The sequence below is a fragment of the Colobus angolensis genome, unplaced genomic scaffold (genome assembly GCF_000951035.1).
Source record: "Colobus angolensis palliatus isolate OR3802 unplaced genomic scaffold, Cang.pa_1.0 Scaffold309, whole genome shotgun sequence".
Taxonomy (NCBI): Eukaryota; Metazoa; Chordata; class Mammalia; order Primates; family Cercopithecidae; genus Colobus; species Colobus angolensis.
Genome location: NW_012116366.1, coordinates 1,466,844 through 1,484,851, shown reverse-complemented (window position 1 = coordinate 1,484,851; position 18,008 = coordinate 1,466,844). Strand labels below are relative to the sequence as shown.

At 37.8% G+C, this 18,008-nt stretch overlaps 1 protein-coding gene across 4 annotated transcripts in view; it reads left to right on the top strand.

Annotated features, from left to right (window-relative positions):
- Positions 1–12,927, top strand: part of ASB3 (ankyrin repeat and SOCS box containing 3) — a 116,308-nt gene extending 103,381 nt beyond the window's left edge. For all 4 annotated transcript variants that reach the window (XM_011950574.1, XM_011950576.1, XM_011950575.1 and 1 more), the window contains one exon: positions 12,244–12,927. In XM_011950574.1, the coding sequence (XP_011805964.1) occupies positions 12,244–12,431 (188 nt within the window). In that variant the 3' untranslated portion in view covers positions 12,432–12,927. The remainder of the gene's footprint in view (positions 1–12,243) is intronic.
- The last annotated feature ends 5,081 nt before the right edge of the window (positions 12,928–18,008 follow it).

Sequence of the window (18,008 nt, the reverse complement as noted above, 5' to 3'; positions counted from 1 at the left end):
GGCGTGGTGGTGGATGCCTGTAATCCCAGCTACTCAGGAGGTTGAGGCAGGAGAATCGCTTGAATCCGGGAGGTGGAGGTTGCAGTGAGCTGAAATCACACCGTTGCACTCCAGCCTGGTCGACAGAGCAAGACTCCATCTCAAAACAAAAACAAAAACAAAAAGTGAACAATCTGAAAAAGAAAAAGTCCCATTTACAATAGCAATAAATAAAATAAAATACCTAGGAATTAGTGTGACCAAAGAAGTGAGAGATCTCTACAATGAAAGCTGTAAAACACTGATGAAAGAAATTAAAGAGGACACACCAAAAGAGGAAATATATTCCATGTTCATTGATTGAAAGAATCGATACTGTTAAAATGGCCATACTACTTTAAAGCAATCTACAGATTCAATGCAATTCCTATCAAAATACCAATGACATAATTCACAGAAATAGAAAAAGCAATCCTAAAATGTATATGGACCCACAAAAGAATAATAGCCAAAGCTATCCTGAGCAAAAAGAACAAAACTGGAGGAATCAGATTACCTGACTTCAAATTGTACTACAAAGCTATAGTAACTAAAACAGCCTGGTACTGGCATAAAACAGACACATAGACCAATGAAACAGAATAGAGAACACAGAAACAAATACAGATACCTACAGTGAACTCATTTTCAACAAAGGTGCCAAGAACATACATTGGGGAAGGGACAGTCTCTTTATTAAATGGTGCTGGGAAAACTGGATATCCATATGCAGAAGAATAAAACTAGACCCTTATCTCTGGAAATATGCAAACATCAAAGAAAAATCCATTAAAGACTTTAAGACCTCAAACTACTAAAAGAAAACACTGGGGAAACTCTCCAGTACATTGAACTGGGCAAAGGTTTCTTGAGCAATATCCTAAAAGCGCAGACAACCAAAACAAAAATGGACATATGGGATCACATCAAGTTTAAAAGTTTCTGATGCACAGCAAAGGAAACAGTCAACAAAGAAAAGAGACAGCCCACAGAAGGGGAGAAAGTATTTGGAGTTTCCTCAAAAAACTAAAAATAGACCTACCATATGATCCAGCAGTCACACTGCTGAGTATATACCCAAAAGAGAGGAAATCAGTATATTGAGGAGATAATCTGCACTCATGTTTATTGCAGCACTATTCATGATAGCCAAGATTTGGAAGCAACTTGTGTCCATTAAAAGATCAATGAATAAGGAAACTGTGGTACATATACACAACAGAGTACTATTCAACCATAAAAAAAATGAGAGCCTGTCATTTGCAACAACATGGATAGAACTGGAGGTCATTATATTAAGTAAAATAAGCCAGGCACAGAAAGACAAACTTTGCATGTTCTCACTTATTTGTGGAGCTAAAAATTAAAGCAGTTGAATTCATGGAGATACAGAGTAGAAGGCTTGAGAAGGATAGTGGGGATGGAGGGTGAGAGGTGGGGATGGTTAATGGATACAAAAATATAGTTAGATAGAATGAATAAGATCTATTTGATATCACAATAGGGTGTCTAAGGTCAGCAACAATTTATTGTACATTCTACAACAAGTAAAAGAGTGTAATTGGATTGTTTGTAACACAAAGAAAGGATAAGTGCTTGAGGCAATGAATACCCCATTTACCCTGATATGATTATTATGCATTGCATGCCTGTATCAAAATATCTCATGTACCCCATAAATACATACATCTACTATGTACCCACAAAATTTAAAAATAAAAAAGTTTTAAAAATAAAAATCTATTTTAAAAAGAAGACACACAGCCAGCCAACAGTCATATGAAAAAAAGTTCAACATCACTGATCATTAGAGAAATCCAAGTCAAAACCACAGTGAGATACCATCTCATAGCAGTCAGAATGGTTATTACTAGAAACTAAAAAATAATATGCTGGTGAGGTTGCGGAGAAAAAGAAACGCTTATACACTGTTAGTGGGAGTGTAAATTACTTCAACCATTGGGAAGACAGTATGGCAATTCCTCAAAGACCTAAAAACAGACATACTGTTTGATCCAGCAGTCCCATAACTGGGTATATACCCATAGGAATAGAAATCATTCTATCATAAAGACACATGTACACATATGTTCCTTGCAGTGCTATTTGCAGTAACGAAGACATGGAATCAACCTAAATGCCCATCAGTGGTAGTCTGCATAAAGAAAGTGTGGTACATACATACCATGGAGTACAATGCAGCCATAAAAAAGAATGAGATCATGTCCTTTGCAGGAACATAGGTGGAGCTGGAGACCATTACCCTTAGCAAACTAATGTAGGAACAGAAACCGTATACTACATGTTCCCACTTCTAAGTGGGAGCAGAATGATAAGAACCTAGGGACACATAGAAGGGAACAACAGATACTGTGGCCTATCTGTGGGTGGAAGGAAGGAGAGGACCAGGAAAAAATAACTAGTGAGTACTAGGCTTAATACCTGGGTGACAAAATAAGCTGTACAACAAGCCCCCATGAAACAAGTTTACTTACATCACAAACTTGCACATGTACCCCTGAACTTAAAAGTTAAATTAAAAAAGAAAAAAATTATGTAAATGAAAAAATAAAGTCAACATAGCTCTTTGATTAGTACAGTAGCTAAAAGGGAAGGAATCAGGATTGTGGGAGTTTTCTTTTTGAGATGGGAGGAGTTTGATCATGTTTTATAGATCAAGAGGGTCTCAGTTTATAAAACGGCATCAAAGATTCAGAGACAAAGGGATAGTTTGTGTAGTGAGATTTCATATAGGCTGGATGGAGATGGGATTAGCTTCAGGTAGACCCATTTCTTTGAGATAGAGAAGAAAGATGAGGATGGGGTGGACATAGATAAATTTATAGTTTGGGGATTGGAAGCTCAGGAAAAAAAGTCCGTAAGACCAGTTTTTACTCTGAAGTAGGGAGTAAAGTCTGGCTAAGGAGGAGATTGAAGTGAGAGTTGGGTAGGGGACTTGGTGTTTTGGAATGTTTGCTGTGGGAAACCAATTGAGAACCACTGAAAGATTTGCAGAGCAAAACCCTACAGATCTGGTAGAGGTTGGAAGTAGAACTAGTTCATGTAGTTGTATTTTCCAGTATTGCTTAGTTTTCTTTGTATTGGGGTGCAGAAGGAAGATGGTTAGATTGATCCTGGGTGTTGTCAGAACAGGGGCAAAGGAAATGAGGATAAAATAATTGCAGTGATGGGCCCATGGAATCCAGTCTAGATAGGAAAAGAAATGAGAAAGGATGGGACCTGAAGGATGAGGTAGGGGAGGAGTTGGGGCCTGAGGTCTCCATGATGTTAAAGATCAGTTATGGCAGTAAGGGAGAGCAAACTCTGAAAGAATAGAAACTAGTGTCTGTTGGAGTTTAAAGACAGAAGCATGGATCTGAAGTGGTGCACAAGAACTATAAGAATGCTAACATTGCCCCCCAGACCTTGCAGCAGGTATAGCAAGGCATGGAAAATTTTCAAAATTGGCCAAGGAAGTAATTTCCTTGCAAGAATCAGGCTTTTGTGAGAAGAGGTGAAGGCAGAATGTTCTGTACAGTGTTCATGGTAGAATGGGGATTCCCGAGGACTTATCTCTCTCCCTACCCCCCACTTAGCATACATGGCCCAGTACCTTGTACCTACATATCTGAAGGGGTTACATCAGGGTTTCCCAAAGTCAGGTGCATGGGGTTGACTATGCCACCACATTTGTGGTGTGCTGTAGTGAATTTTTGTTCATGTGTGATTGCTTAGTGCACCTATAATGATATTATGTAGTTTTAATTTAACCACTTCTCAGGAATTGGTCAAGTGGCTTAAAAGGATTTCTGTAAGGAAATAGTGTTATTAAAAGTGCAAGCACAAGTGAACCAACGTAATCACCGTAGAGCTGCATCCTCTTGTTCTTTACCAGGCATGTTATGTGATAAAAATGATGACCACCTGGGTTACCGGGTTGAAGGCAGGTTGGTGGTGGGAGAAATGAAAAGATGTAGGTCAAAGGGTATAAAGCTGCAGTTATGTAGGATGAGGAAGTTCTGGAGATCATGAGGACTATAGTTAAAAATATTGTGTTGTGTACTGGTAATTTACCAAGATAGTAAGTTTTAGGCACTCTCACCACACACAAACACACGTGCGTGCGTGCGCGCACACACACACACACACCCGCAAGGTAACTATATGAACTATATAAGATGATGGGTATATTAATATTTGTTTGACTATAGTAATCACTTCATTATGGTAAGTATATCAACATAAGCATACAAAACATCACATTGTTCATTTTAAATATATACAATAAAATAATAAAAATTTTAAAAAGCTAAAAAGAGCTAAAATAGAAATGACTACCTACCACCTAATTGCAACTGACAAGAAGTTTAAAATTATCAAGAAAGTATTTGAAATATAGTCTCACTTTTACTTTAACAGTGAACCTTGTCCTTAACATGTAGTGTGCCTTGAGATAATTAGCTAATGAAAGAACCATACTCAGCAAGACACTGTAATCTACACATTCAGAACATGAGGACAAGCACTGTGATTTTTTTTCCTCAATGTTTAAGTCCTAGGATGCCCAGTCCATTATTTTTTACAACATTTACTAACCATAATGATAAAGGCTTATAACTCTTTTTGAGTTTTCTTATTCAATAGCAAAAGACAAAAAGTTACAGACCATTGGGGAAACACATGTCCTTCCTGCCACAGTAAAACTGGCTGAAATAATATGAGGACAAAACAAAATGCATTCCTTATTAGCAAATGTTGTTAAAGGAGCATAGAAAACATTACTAAAGCATTAAAGAAGAGTTTTTTTTTAGAAAAACCCTGCAGATAGAAAGTTTGGCATACTAAGTTGGAAGGAGATTTGTGGTATTTATAACATGTTACAACTTAGGGTATTTGTTAAGATTCTGTTTCAGTGAGAGAATAGACAATTTTTTTTTTTTTTTTTGAGACGGAGTCTCGCTCTGTCGCCCGGGCTGGAGTGCAGTGGCCGGATCTCAGCTCGCTGCAAGCTCCGCCTCCCGGGTTTACGCCAAGAGAATAGACAATTTTTTAAGAGCCACTAAAGGAAAAATGCACCAGAGAAGAGATGCAGTGAGGTGTTTTTAACAACGGGGATACAGTCTGAGAAGTGCTCTGTTAGGTGATTTTGTCATTGTGCAAGTATCGTAAAGTATTCTTATGTAAATTAAATGGTAGAGCCTGCTACACACCTGAGGCTACATAGTATAGCCTATTGCTCCTAGGCTACCAACTTGTACAGCATGTTACTGTGCTGAAAACGATAGGCAATTGTAACACATTGGTAAGTATTTGTGTTTCTAAACATAGGAAAAATACAGTAAAAATACAGCATAGATGGGGCGTGGTAGCTCACGCCTGTAATCCCAGCACTTTGGGAGGCCGAGGCGGGCGGATCACCTGAAGTCTGGAGTTCGAGACCAGCCTGGCCAACATGGTGAAATCCTGTGTCTACCAAAACTACAAAAATTAACTGGGCGTGGTGGTGGGCGCCTGTAATCCCAGCAACTTGGGAGGCTGAGGCAGGAGAATCACTTGAACCTGGGAGGCGAAGTTGCAGTGAGCTGAGATCGTGCCACTGCACTCCAGCCTGGTGACAGAGTGAGACTATCTCAGAGCAAAGCAAAACAAACAAAACAGCATAAAAGATAAAAAAAAAATGATAGATCTGTATAGGGCACTTACTATAAATGGGACTTGCAGGACTGGAAATTGCTCTGGGTGATATCAGTGAGGGAGTGGAGAGTGAATGTGAAGGCCTCAGACATTACTGTATGCTGCTATATACTTTAACGCCATATACTTAGGCCACACTAAATTTGTAAAAAAATTAATTGATGTTATGACACCTGTGACATCACTAGATAATAGAAATTTTTCAGCTCCATTATAATCTTGTGGGGCCACCATCGTATATGTGGTCCATTGTTTACTAAAACATCCTTATGCAGCGCATGGCTGTATTGGCAACAGTAATGGCTTATTTAAAAGAATGATGTGTTTTGGAAAAACTATGTAAGAATGACCATTGATGGAGTGGTGGCTGCTTTTCTCCAAATGTAAAGTAATGGAGATAACATGAAATGAGTTTGCTGCATCATTCATAGGCTAGTACAGGAAAAGAGCTGAATCCAGAATTGCACGAAGTAGTGTCGTTGTGGATAGTTTTTTAAAACATGACCTTTAAAATATATTAGGGTCTTTGCAGTACTTTATAATGAGGTGGGAATGACCATAGTTATTGTTTATACATCCAAAGTTTTGCTCATTATCTGTGATACAGTATATAAAAGAACCCTTAAATTCAAAGATAAATTAGGTACTTTTACAAAAATACAGCTTTTCCAGTTTTCTTGGGCCTTTTCTTTCTTGGCGATAAATAACTGTCAGTACTTTGCAACCTACCACATATTTTGTAAAAAATCTGTTGATTTAGGGAAGAGATGGCATTTTAACTAAGTGAGAAGGTAACTGCCTTCTGAAAGGAACTCCCCTCCATGCCCCGCAACACAAGTTAAAACCAAGCTCTGAAAGAAACTTTTGCTATGTGGAGATGATTTTGAAAATAGGTACTGGGAAATACTTTTATTGTTATGTGATTTTCTTGTGAAAAGTAGTATATGTCACCTGGAAAAACTCTTAATATTGACATCTTTAAAACACTTGGAAATAGTTCCCCTCTGTTTTGAATTGCATTTAGTAAAAATGCAAAACTTTCTAATTAGCTTATAAGCTGATATCAGGAAAAAATAGAAATTTACCAGATGAATTTTGACAATAACTTTTTCATAATTGCTAGATAGGCTAGAATAGAATCCTGATTTAGTTCAGCTAAGCCATAATGTAATTCTCCCATTTAGATGTTTTTTCAGCTACATCCATGTATCAGAATAAACTGGGCTTAGAACCAACTTTTGGAATTGCTAGATCACTAAGAATTAAATTAATAAATCCTAGTCAAGCACCATGTTCTTGATGAAATATTAATATTTAAAGGAGTCTTATACCTTTAGTTAAAAATGAAATTATTTAAAATATTTCATATTGGCTTATTTTAATTTTATTTTATAGTACAAATAATGTTTGGTTAGTAGTATACATATAATTTATATGTAAAACATATACATTGGGTTCTGTGCTCAGAGACTTTGCTAATTTAGTGTGTAATCAAAACATTTGGAGATCAGTACATTCTGTGGTGCCTAGGATTTGTGTGGTATTTGACTTCATAAAACGCTTTTGCAAATGTATTCCGACTTGAACCTCATCAACAGTCTTTTGATGCAGGGAAGTGTCATTATGCCCATTTTGTAGATGAGGCATTATTCTCATTTTATGGAGAGGGAACTGAAAGTCTGAATATTTAGATGACTTGTCCAAGGTCACACAGCTAGTTAACAGTGGCGCGTCAGCGCCAGCACAGGTGTTATTACTAGATGATGCTTTTCCATTGAATCCATTCATTGCCTCTATATTGGTCATTCTTCTATACTGCTCATTGCTGTTGTTTTGACTTCATAGTCAGTGAGAGAGAGACAACACAAGTAAATTAAGAAAAATTGGGAACGAAAGGATGGACACCAACCAGAAAGACAATATATTAATGATGAAAATAAAAATGGTAGTAGACGACTCAGAAGTCAGAGAAATACATTTGATGTGCAAAACACTTCAAAGGAACCAGAGAAATGTAGTTCAGGAAGCTAGGTCATTTGAACATTGGCCTGAGGGCAGGCTAGAGATGAATGTAAAAAATACAGTGGGTGTGTATGATATAGATATAGTTTTGTGCTATAGTAAAGTTGGCATTTATGAGCATAATGAATTAAGAATTGCGATGTTTAATTTGACCATTGTGTCTGCTTTTGATTTTAACAAAACTTTATATAACAACATGTAGTCTTCTATTTTGATTGTTCTGCCAGTACATATAACAAAATGAACAAAATAGAGGAATTCTGTATAGGAATTAAAAGTTAAGTGTTACTTGTCTGCTAATAGATCTATAGATAAACTAAGTTTAACGTACTGAATAAAAATGATTGGGTCAGAAAAGTGACTTAAAAGTGTAGCATGGTTTCAGATACCATTTTCTAGGTTACAGTCACTGCCATAATCCAAAAACATGGAGTTTTATTTAACAAACTAAAATATGGTTTTAATAGGTTTTCATGAAAGTAAGTTTTACATAGAACTTCTGTGGCCTTTTTGTATTATAAATTCAAGGCATGACTTGATCTTCTAGCCCAGTGGCAACACGTCTGGAAATACTATGCGTCACTAAAACTTTCAAAGGGATTTTGTACGCTTTGAAATATTGTATATATGGTTATAAAATTCTCTTAGTATTTACTGGCATATTAAACTAAAATGGCACTGACAGGCATATTATTGTCTGTGTTAACAATGTACACATGAAAGACTCCCTCAGTTCAGCTGAACATAGTTCTTACCTCTAATTGTTCATTAGGCCAGTGATCTGTTGTGCTCTTAGAAGGAAAACCAAAATGGTGCAATTGAAAGTTGAACCAATACCTGAAGTAGCTATACTTTTCCTTTTTTATTGTTAAATGGAAAGATATTCTGAAATGTGTGATAATTTCAGTGGTTTAGAAGATGTTGGAGAATTATATTGAGCTTGTCACAGTTTAAAGAACCCTAGACTGGGATTCAAATCATTTAGATCTAGTTAACAACAGCTGTGTTGTGATGTGCAGCATCTCAGTGGGCAAGTCACTTAAGTTTCTCCTAACAAATGCCGAACTGGTCTAGTGTGGCTTGATCACTCATGATTAAGCTTCTACACACATAATTAGCATAAACAAATGATTTATTAAGCTTTAAAGATAGACCTCCAGTGATGTAGTCACACAAGCTGGTCAGCGCTACATGAAGTGTTAGGGCATGTGGAGGAACTCTTCCCAGTCAGCCCACAGAATTTTAAGCCAGTGTAGTCTGTCCACTCTGAGAAGCTGGAGCATCATTAAGGATCCCTTATCTCCAAGTGAGCAGCTCTCCTCCGGGTTGCACAGCCGTCCTTTATCTTTCTTCTGGGTGTGTAGTAAGTATTCATGTTCCTAAGAATGTGCAGAATGAAGAGATTCAATTTAACAGATGCCTATTAAACTCTTAACTGAATATAAGTAAATTCTCTTCACCAACTTCACTTTAAAAACACACACTGGATTAACCAGTCTTGTCATGTTCTCTTTCGTTTCCATCTGACTGTGTCTATTGGCATGCTCTGTGTTTGCAGCTGGCCAGCTACACTCTAGAATGCCAGTGTTCCTACCAGCAGAGGTGTGTGCTTACCAAACAGCAGTTATGTTTATTTCTGAAACTTTTTATTACATTGTGCATATTATTGTATGCCGAGACCAGCTTGGTCAGGGAGACCCTAACCCGACGGCGCTAGAGGAATTAAGGACACACACACAGAAATATAGAGGTCTGAAGTGGGAAATCAGGAGTCTCATAGCCTTCAGAGCTCAGAGCCTTGAACAGAGATTTACTCGCGTATATATTAACAGCAAGCCAGTCATTAGCATTGTTTCTGTAGATATTCGATTAACTACAAGTATCCCTTATGGGAAACGAAGGGATGGGCCAGATTAAAGGAATAGGTTGGGCTAGTTATCTGCAGGAGGAGCATGTCCTTAAGGCACAGATCGCTCATGCTGTTTTTTGTGGCTTAAGAACACCTTTAAGCGGTTTTCCGCCCTGGGCGGGCCAGGTGTTCATTGCCCTCATCCCTGTAAACCCACAACCTTCCAGCTTGGGCGTTAGGACCGTGATGAACATGTCACAGTGCTGCAGAGATTTTGTTTATGGCCAGTTTTGGGGCCAGTTTATGGCCAGATTTTGGGGGGCCTGCTCCCAACAATTGTAGTTGAATAATTCCAGATTGCACAAGCTAATGAATTGTGAGTGTGAAAAGAGAATGATTGTTTCTGTTAAGGCAAAGTAGAATCCTTTAAAAAGATTGATAAAGATAAGCACAGAACAAATAGATATTGAATTAGATGTGGCTACAACAACTGAAAGCAGAAATGCCTGTGAAAATATGGAAGGATTATGCAGTCACCTTGTTTCATACATACCTTTAAATCCATGCTGTGCCTTAAAGAAAGTGAAACTGTGTCCTTATTTATATAGTGGTGAGTAAAAAATACATAAATAAACTGCAAGCCTAAGATGTTACATTCTAGATGTGGTTCATGTATCCATTTTAAATTAGAATGTTTAAAGTATGTATGGTGTTTTGGTCACCTGCTTTAAGGTGAGTTTCTATTAACTGACCAATTATTGTTCATGATCCTCCTAAGAAGGCTTCCTTATACTTGATAGTTGAACATAGTCAATCTACTTAAACCTTTGGAAAACCGTGGTGTTTGCAGCTTGGGCGTGCTTTCCATATGTATTCCTGCTACTTCCTCCAGTTGCCCCTTTACCTGTGTATTCCCGTCTTTCATGTGAGAACCATCATTTCTCCTTTAAGTTTATAGAAAAGGGTCAAATTTAAGTAAGATATAGATACGAAATATATTGGAAATAAATGTGCTATATACTGTAGATACTGTAATCTTATTATTTATAATAGGGAATCCATGACTCATGGTTTAAGAAAATGCCCAGCTTAGACTCAGATTTTATGTACAAAATTGATAACTTTTGCTTTCTTATTTGGCATTTTAAAACACCATTTTGAGTGATTTCTTTAATTCTGAATAAACTAAACCTAAACTAGTAAACCAAAACGATGATAAGTTAACTTCTGTGGCTTGGAAGATACTGAAGATGTTAGAGAATTAATTTGTCTCAAGCCCTTTGGGTATTAGAGTTTAAAGAACCCTAGACCTGGAATCAGACTAGCTGGTCTGGTATCAGCTGTGCTCTTGATAGTACTTGTCTTTGATGCTCTGATCCTGGTCTGTTAATCATTGTTACATTTCACAGGGATTTATAAAAGATTTCTTGAACTAACAAAAGGCTTTAGGTCCGATTCACATAAAAGCAGACATTAACTTCTTTATTTAACACTTTTCATCTTGGAAAATGAAACTGCTATCATATGATTTTTTTTTTTTTTTTTGAGACGCATTTTGCTCTTGTTGCCCAGGCTGGAGTGCAATGGTGTGATCTCGGCTCACTGCAACCTCCGCCTTCCAGGTTCAAGTGATTCTTTTGCCTCAGCCTCCCTAGTAGTTGCTATTACAGGCGTGTGCCACCACGCCGAGCTAATTTTGTATTTTTAGTAGAGACGGTGTTTCACCATGTTGGTCAGGCTGGTTTTGAACTCCTGACGTCAGGTGATCTGCCCGCCTCAGCCTCCCAAAATACTGGGATTACAGGCATGAGCCATCAAAGTATTAGGATTACAGGCGTGAGCCAACATGCCTGGCCTATCATACAGTTCTTAATTATGTGCACGTGGATTGTCCTTTAATTGGTAATTAGCTTTTGGCTGCATTGCCTTGCAGATACACACACACACACACACACACACACACACACACACACACACGCTTTGGGTTCAGATAGATCTGAGTTTGAATCCTGGCTCTGCTTCTTACTAGCTCTGGGACTTTGGAAAGTTGTTTTTTTAAATCTCTACAATAGCCTGATAATATATACCTCATGAAGTTAATGAAGATAAAAAGAGAGTTTGAGTGAAGTACTTGGGCTTATGGCATAGAAGGCACTCAGTAAATACTTCCCTTTCTCTCAGAACCAATTAAAAATTTTCATTCTGTGTTATGGATAAAAAGGAAAACTTGCAAGCTGTACATCTATTCACTTGATGTGATAGGTCTGGAAACCATTTGTAATGAAATAGATTAAGAGAAAGGTAGCATTTGCTACTGTGAGCTTCTACCATTTCTAAAGTTGGTTCATCCATTTCTTAAGTGCAGTTATTGACAGATCTTTAGAATTTGAGCATTTAGTGTTTGTGGCCCTGGATACTGACTTTAAATGTGTGGCCAACAACCGAAGGGAGAGGAGCCAGTTGAAGGCTGTAGAAAAGAATAAATAAGGTTTATTGTGGTCATACTGACTCAAAGTAGTCTTCTTTCAAAGTAATTCTAAGCAATATATCACTTTTATTACAAAGAGTTGGGAAAAAGAAAAAAAAATGAATTTCCCTTAATGTACTATTACATCTTTCTGTTTAAAAGAAGTTTCACCTTGCTTTTTTTGTTTTTTCAGCCACTATTCCATCCCTGACCCATCTTTGTCGTTTGGAAATTCGGTCCAGTCTAAAATCAGAACGTCTACGGTCTGACAGTTATATTAGTGAGTTGCCACTTCCCAGAAGCCTACATAATTATTTGCTCTATGAAGATGTTCTGAGGATGTATGAGGTTCCGGAACTGGCAGCTATTCAAGATGGATAAATCAGTGAAACTACTTAACACAGCTCATTTTTTTCTCTGAAAAACCATCGAGACAAAAGAGCCATGGAGTACAAGATTTTATGATTTTATAGTCAAAAAATGATTATTGTTTGTGAGATAGGTTAGGTTTTGGGGGCTGGTAGTTTAATGTGAATGTTTATGTTTACAACTAGCCTTCCCAGTTTAAAGAAAAAAAAAAAGTAAACCTCACTTATATTACTTTATTGCAGCTTCATCACCAGTACATTATATGTTGTAATATTTATTTACCTGACCATTTTCTGCTTTATTTTGCTAATAAACTGTGACGTTGCTTCTAGTGCTAAACATGGCATATTTCCACCTATGATTCATGTTTACCTGGTGCTAGGAGCTCAGAATGGAATGCATAAAGCTTCACTGGAAGTGTATACAACTGTGGTGTAGAATCTGTTGTTGTTATTATTTTACTTAGACTTGAAGATGTCTTATGTTTATTAAAGAACACGTTTTCCTATTTTATCGCAGTTCATTTCATCTCCTAATTAAATCGCTTTTTTTTTTTTTTTTGAGATGAAGTCTTGCTTTGTCACCCAGACTGGAATGCAGTGGCACAATCTCGGCTCACTGCAACCTCTTACCCAGGGTAATTCCGTCACTTTGATGAAGAATTGATACTCATTGCCTTTTCACATGTAAACTCACAGGAAAAAATTATTTTAAAAGAATATAGAAAATCAACCATATTGCTGGGTTTTCCCTTCCAGTTTCTTTTTATTGTTTGACAAAAACAAAAAACAGCAACAATCAACCCACCCAATTCTAATCTGCAAAGGCAAGAACAGCCCTAAACTCAAAGACATGCTCAGTTGGGAAAAAAAATTGGTTTCAGTTTTGAGATAAATGAGCATGTTAGCACAATTAGGATTTTAATCAGGAGACTGAGAGGGGCATGTCTGTGTCACCATCTTTAAAGAAAGAAAGGGGTCGGGCGTGGTGACTCCCGCCTGTAATCCCAGCACTTTGGGAGGCCGAGGTGGGCGGATCATGAGGTCAGGAGATTGAGACCATCCCAGCTAACATGGTGAAACCCCGTCTCTATTAAAAATACAAAAAAATTATCCAGGCATGGTGGCGGGCGCCTGTAGTCCCAGCTACTCGGGAGGTTGAGGCAGGAGAATGGCGTGAACCTGGGAGGCGGAGCTTGCAGTGAGCTGAGATCGCGCCACTGCACTCCAGCCTGGCAGACAGTGAGACTCCGTCTGGAAAGAAAGAAAGAAGGAAAGGAAAGGAAGGAAAAGAAAGGGAAAGGAAAGGAAGGGAGGGGAGGGGAGAAGGAGGCGGAGAGGGAGGGAGAGAAGAAGGAAGGAGAGGAAGGAAGGCAGGGAGGGAGGGAAAAAAAAGTAGATATTACTGAGTGAGTTAGTATTTATATATAAAGTTCAGGCTCCATTCAGCTCCAGAATCATTGAGCAGCTTTGTTCCTATGAAGCAATATAGCAAGTTCTATTAATATCATGGTGTTTTCCTTCTTATTATCTAGATAAGCTGTCAAACAGTCCATGAAATAAAGACCTCAGAATCCTAGGTTAATGAGGCGCCACCTCATGGGTTTTTACAATTGCTTGATCTAAATTTAGAGTCAGGAAGAACTAAACACTGGATCAAGTGAGCTGTGGTAACAGGCTATAGAGACTGACCTTGAGAAAAAGGTTATGAGAGCATTACTGTCACAGTAGACTACCAGAGATGAGGTCCAAGGAGGCAGTCTTCTGTCCTATTGGGATCCTGTGGCTTAAAATAGATGAGAGTGGGTCAGCCATGCCCGTTTCTGATAGGCCTTTGGTGTTAGGCAAAAGCAGTGATGAAGGTGGACCAAACAAGGATGACATTGCTAAGACCCAAAGGTATGACTGAACTGTTACCTCAGACTAGAACTACCTGTGGGGTGGAGATAAGAGTTTGAATGTGGGTGTACAGGCAGAAATAAGTTTGCCTATAGAAAACCAGGTGGAAATTCTGATAATTTCATAAAGAATTTCCAAAACTGTGTATATTGTGTAGTATTTTTTAAATGTCATAATCTTTATTTTCCAAACCCTAAGTCTCTGATTTGTAAGATGGCACCCAGCTTTTTCTTGGTGAAAAATGTATGTAGAATGTTTAAGGTTTTTTTTAATTTCTCATTTTTTAAAAATTTCCATAGGATACTGGGGAACAGGTGACATTTGATTACATGACTAAGTTCTTTAGTGGTGATTTTTAAGATTTTGGTGCACCCATCACCCAAGCAGTGTACACTGTACCCAGTGTGTAGTCTTTTATCCCTCACCTTCCTCTCACCCTTTTCCCTGAGTCCCCAAAGTCCACTGTATTATTCTTACACCTTTGCATCCTCGTAGCTTAGCTTCCACTCAGGAGTGAGAACGTACGATGTTTGATTTTCCATTTCTCAGTTACTTCACTTAGAATAATGGTCTCCAGTTCCATCTAGGTTGCTGCAAATGTAATTATTTCGCTATTTCGCTCTTTTTTTTTTTTTTTTAGCAATCTTTCCATTCTTTTTTTTAATTATACTTTAAATTCTGGGGTACATGTGCAGAACATGCAGGTTTGTTACATATGTATACGTGTGCCATGGTGGTGTGCTGTACCCATCAACTCATCATCTACATTAGGTATTTCTCCTAATGCTATCCCTCCCCCTTCCCCCCACCCCCTGACAGGCCCTGGTGTGTGATGTTCCCCTCCCAGTGTCCACGTATTCTCATTGTTCAACTCCCACTTATGAGTGAGAACATGCGGTGTTTGGTTTTCTGTTCTTGTGTTAGTTTGCTGAGAATGATGGTTTCCAGCTTCATCCATGTCCCTGCAAAGGACATGAACTCATCCTTTTTTATGGGTGCATAGTATTCCATGGTATATATGTGTCACATTTTCTTTAGTCTATCATTGATGGGCATTTGGGTTGGTTCCGAGTCTTTGCTATTGTGAACAGTGCCACAACAAACATACGTGTACATGTGTCTTTATAGTAGCATGATTTATAATACTTTGGGTATATACCCTGTAATGGGATTGCTGGGTCAAATGGTATTTCTGGTTCTAGATCCTTGAGGAATTGCTACACTGTCTTCCACAATAGTTGAGCTAAGTTACAATCCCACCAAGAATGTAAAAGTGTTCCTATTTCTCCACATCCTCTCCAGCATCTGTTATTTCCTGACTTTTTAATGATTGCTATTCTAACTGGCATGAGATGGTATTTCATTGTGGTTTTGATTTGCATTTCTCTAATTACCAGTGATGATGAACATTTTTTCGTATGTTTGTTGGCTGCATAAATGTCTTCTTTTGTGAAGTGTCTGTTCATATCCTTCACCCACTTTTTGATGGGGTTGTTGTTTTCTTGTAAATCTGTTTAAATTATTTGTAGATTCTGGATATTAGCCCTTTGTCAGATGGATAGATTGCAGAAATTTTCTCCCATTCTGTAGGTTGCTTGTTCACTCTGATGATAGTTTATTTTGCTGTGCACAAGCTCTTTAGTTTCATTAGATCCCATTTGTCAATTTTGGCTTTTGTTGCCATTGCTTTTGTTGTTTGAGTCATGAAGTCTCTGCCCATGCCTATGTCCTGAATGGTATTGCCTAGGATTTCTTCTAGGGTTTTTATGGTTTTAGGTCTTGTGTTTATGTCTTTAATCCATCTTGAGTTAATTTTTATATGTAAGGAAGAATCTGATTTTAGCTTTTTGCATATGGCTAGCCAGTTTTCCCAACACCATTTATTAAATACGGAATCCTTTCCCCATTTCTTGTTTTTGTCAGGTTTGTCAGAGATCAGATGGTTGTAGATATGTGGTGTTATTTCTGAGGCCTCTGTTCTGTTCCATTGGTCTATGTATCTGTTTTGGTACCAGTACCATGCTGTTTTGGTTACTGTAGCTTGTAGTGTAGTTTGAAGTCAGGGAGAGCGAAGCCTCCAACTTTGTTCTTTTTGCTTAAGGTTGTCTTGGCTCTGCAGGCTCTTTTTTGGTTCCATATTAAATTTAAAGTAGTTTTTTCCAGTTCTGTGAAGAAAGTCAATAGTAGCTTGATGGGGATAGCATTGAATCTATAAATTACTTTGGGCAGTATGGCCATTTTCACAATACTGATTCTCCCTATCCATAAGCATGGAATGTTTTTCCATTTGTTTGTGTCTTCTTTTATTTCCTTGAGCAGTGGTTTGTAGTTCTCTTTGAAGAGTTCCTTCACATCCCTTGTAAGTTGTATTTCTAGGTATTTTATTCTCCTTGTAGCAATAATGAATGGGAGTTCACTCATGATTTGGCTCTGTTTGTCTGTTATTGGTGTATAAGAATGCTTGTGATTTTTGCACATTGATTTTGAATCCTGAGACTTTGCTGAAGTTGCTTTCACTTTAAGGAGATTTTGGACTGAGACAGTGGGGTTTTCTAAATATACAATCATGTCATCTGCAAACAGAGACAATTTGACTTCCTCTTTTCCTAGTTGAATACCCTTTATTTCTTTCTCTTGCCTGATTGCCCTAACCAGAACTTCAAATACTATGTTGAATAGGAGTGATGAGAGAGGGCATCATTGTCTTGTGCAGGTTTTCAAAGGGAATGCTTCAAAAGTTTTTGCCCATTCAGTATGATATTGGCTGTGGGTTTGTTATAAATAGCTCTTATTGTTTTGAGAATATGTTCCATCAATACCTAGTTTATTGAGAATTTTTAGCATGAAGTGCTGTTGAATTCTGTCAAAGGCCCTTTCTGCATCTATTGAGATAATCATGTGGTTTTGCCGTTAGTTTTGTTTATGTGATGGATTATGTTTATTGATTTGCATATGTTGAATCAGCCTTGCATCCCAGGGATGAAGCTGACTTGATCGTGGTGGATGAACTTTTTGATGTGCTGCTGGATTTGTTTTACCAGTATTTTATTGAGGATTTTCGCATCGATATTCTTCAGGGTTATTGGCTTAAAATTTTCTTTTTTTGTTGTGTCTCTGCCAGGTTTTGGTATCAGGATGTTGGCCTCATAAAATGAGTTATGGAGGATTCCCTCTCTTTGTATTGTTTGGAATAGTTTCGAAAGGAATGGTACCAGCTCCTCTTTGTACCTCTGGTAGAATTTGGCTGTGAATCTGTCTGGTCCTGGAGTTTTTTTGGTTGGTAGGCTATTAAATACTGCCTCAATTTCAGAACTTCTTATTCATCTATTCAGGGATTTGACTTCTTCCTAGTTTAGCCTTGGGAGGGTGTATGTGTCTAGGAATTTATCTATTTCTTCTAGATTTTCTGGTTTATTTGCATAGAAGTGTTTACAGTATTCTCTGATGGTAGTTTGTATTTCTGTGGGATCAGTGTTGATATCCCCTTTATAATTTTTTATTGCATCTATTTGATTCTTCTCTCTTCTTTATTAGTCTGGCTAGCAGTCTATCTACTTTGTTGATCTTTTCAAAAAACCAGCTCCTGGATTCACTGACTTTTTTTTTGAAGGCTTTTTCAGTCTCTAGCTCCTTCAGTTTTACTCTGATCTTAGTTATTTCTTTTTTTTTTTTTTTTTGAGACAGAGTCTCG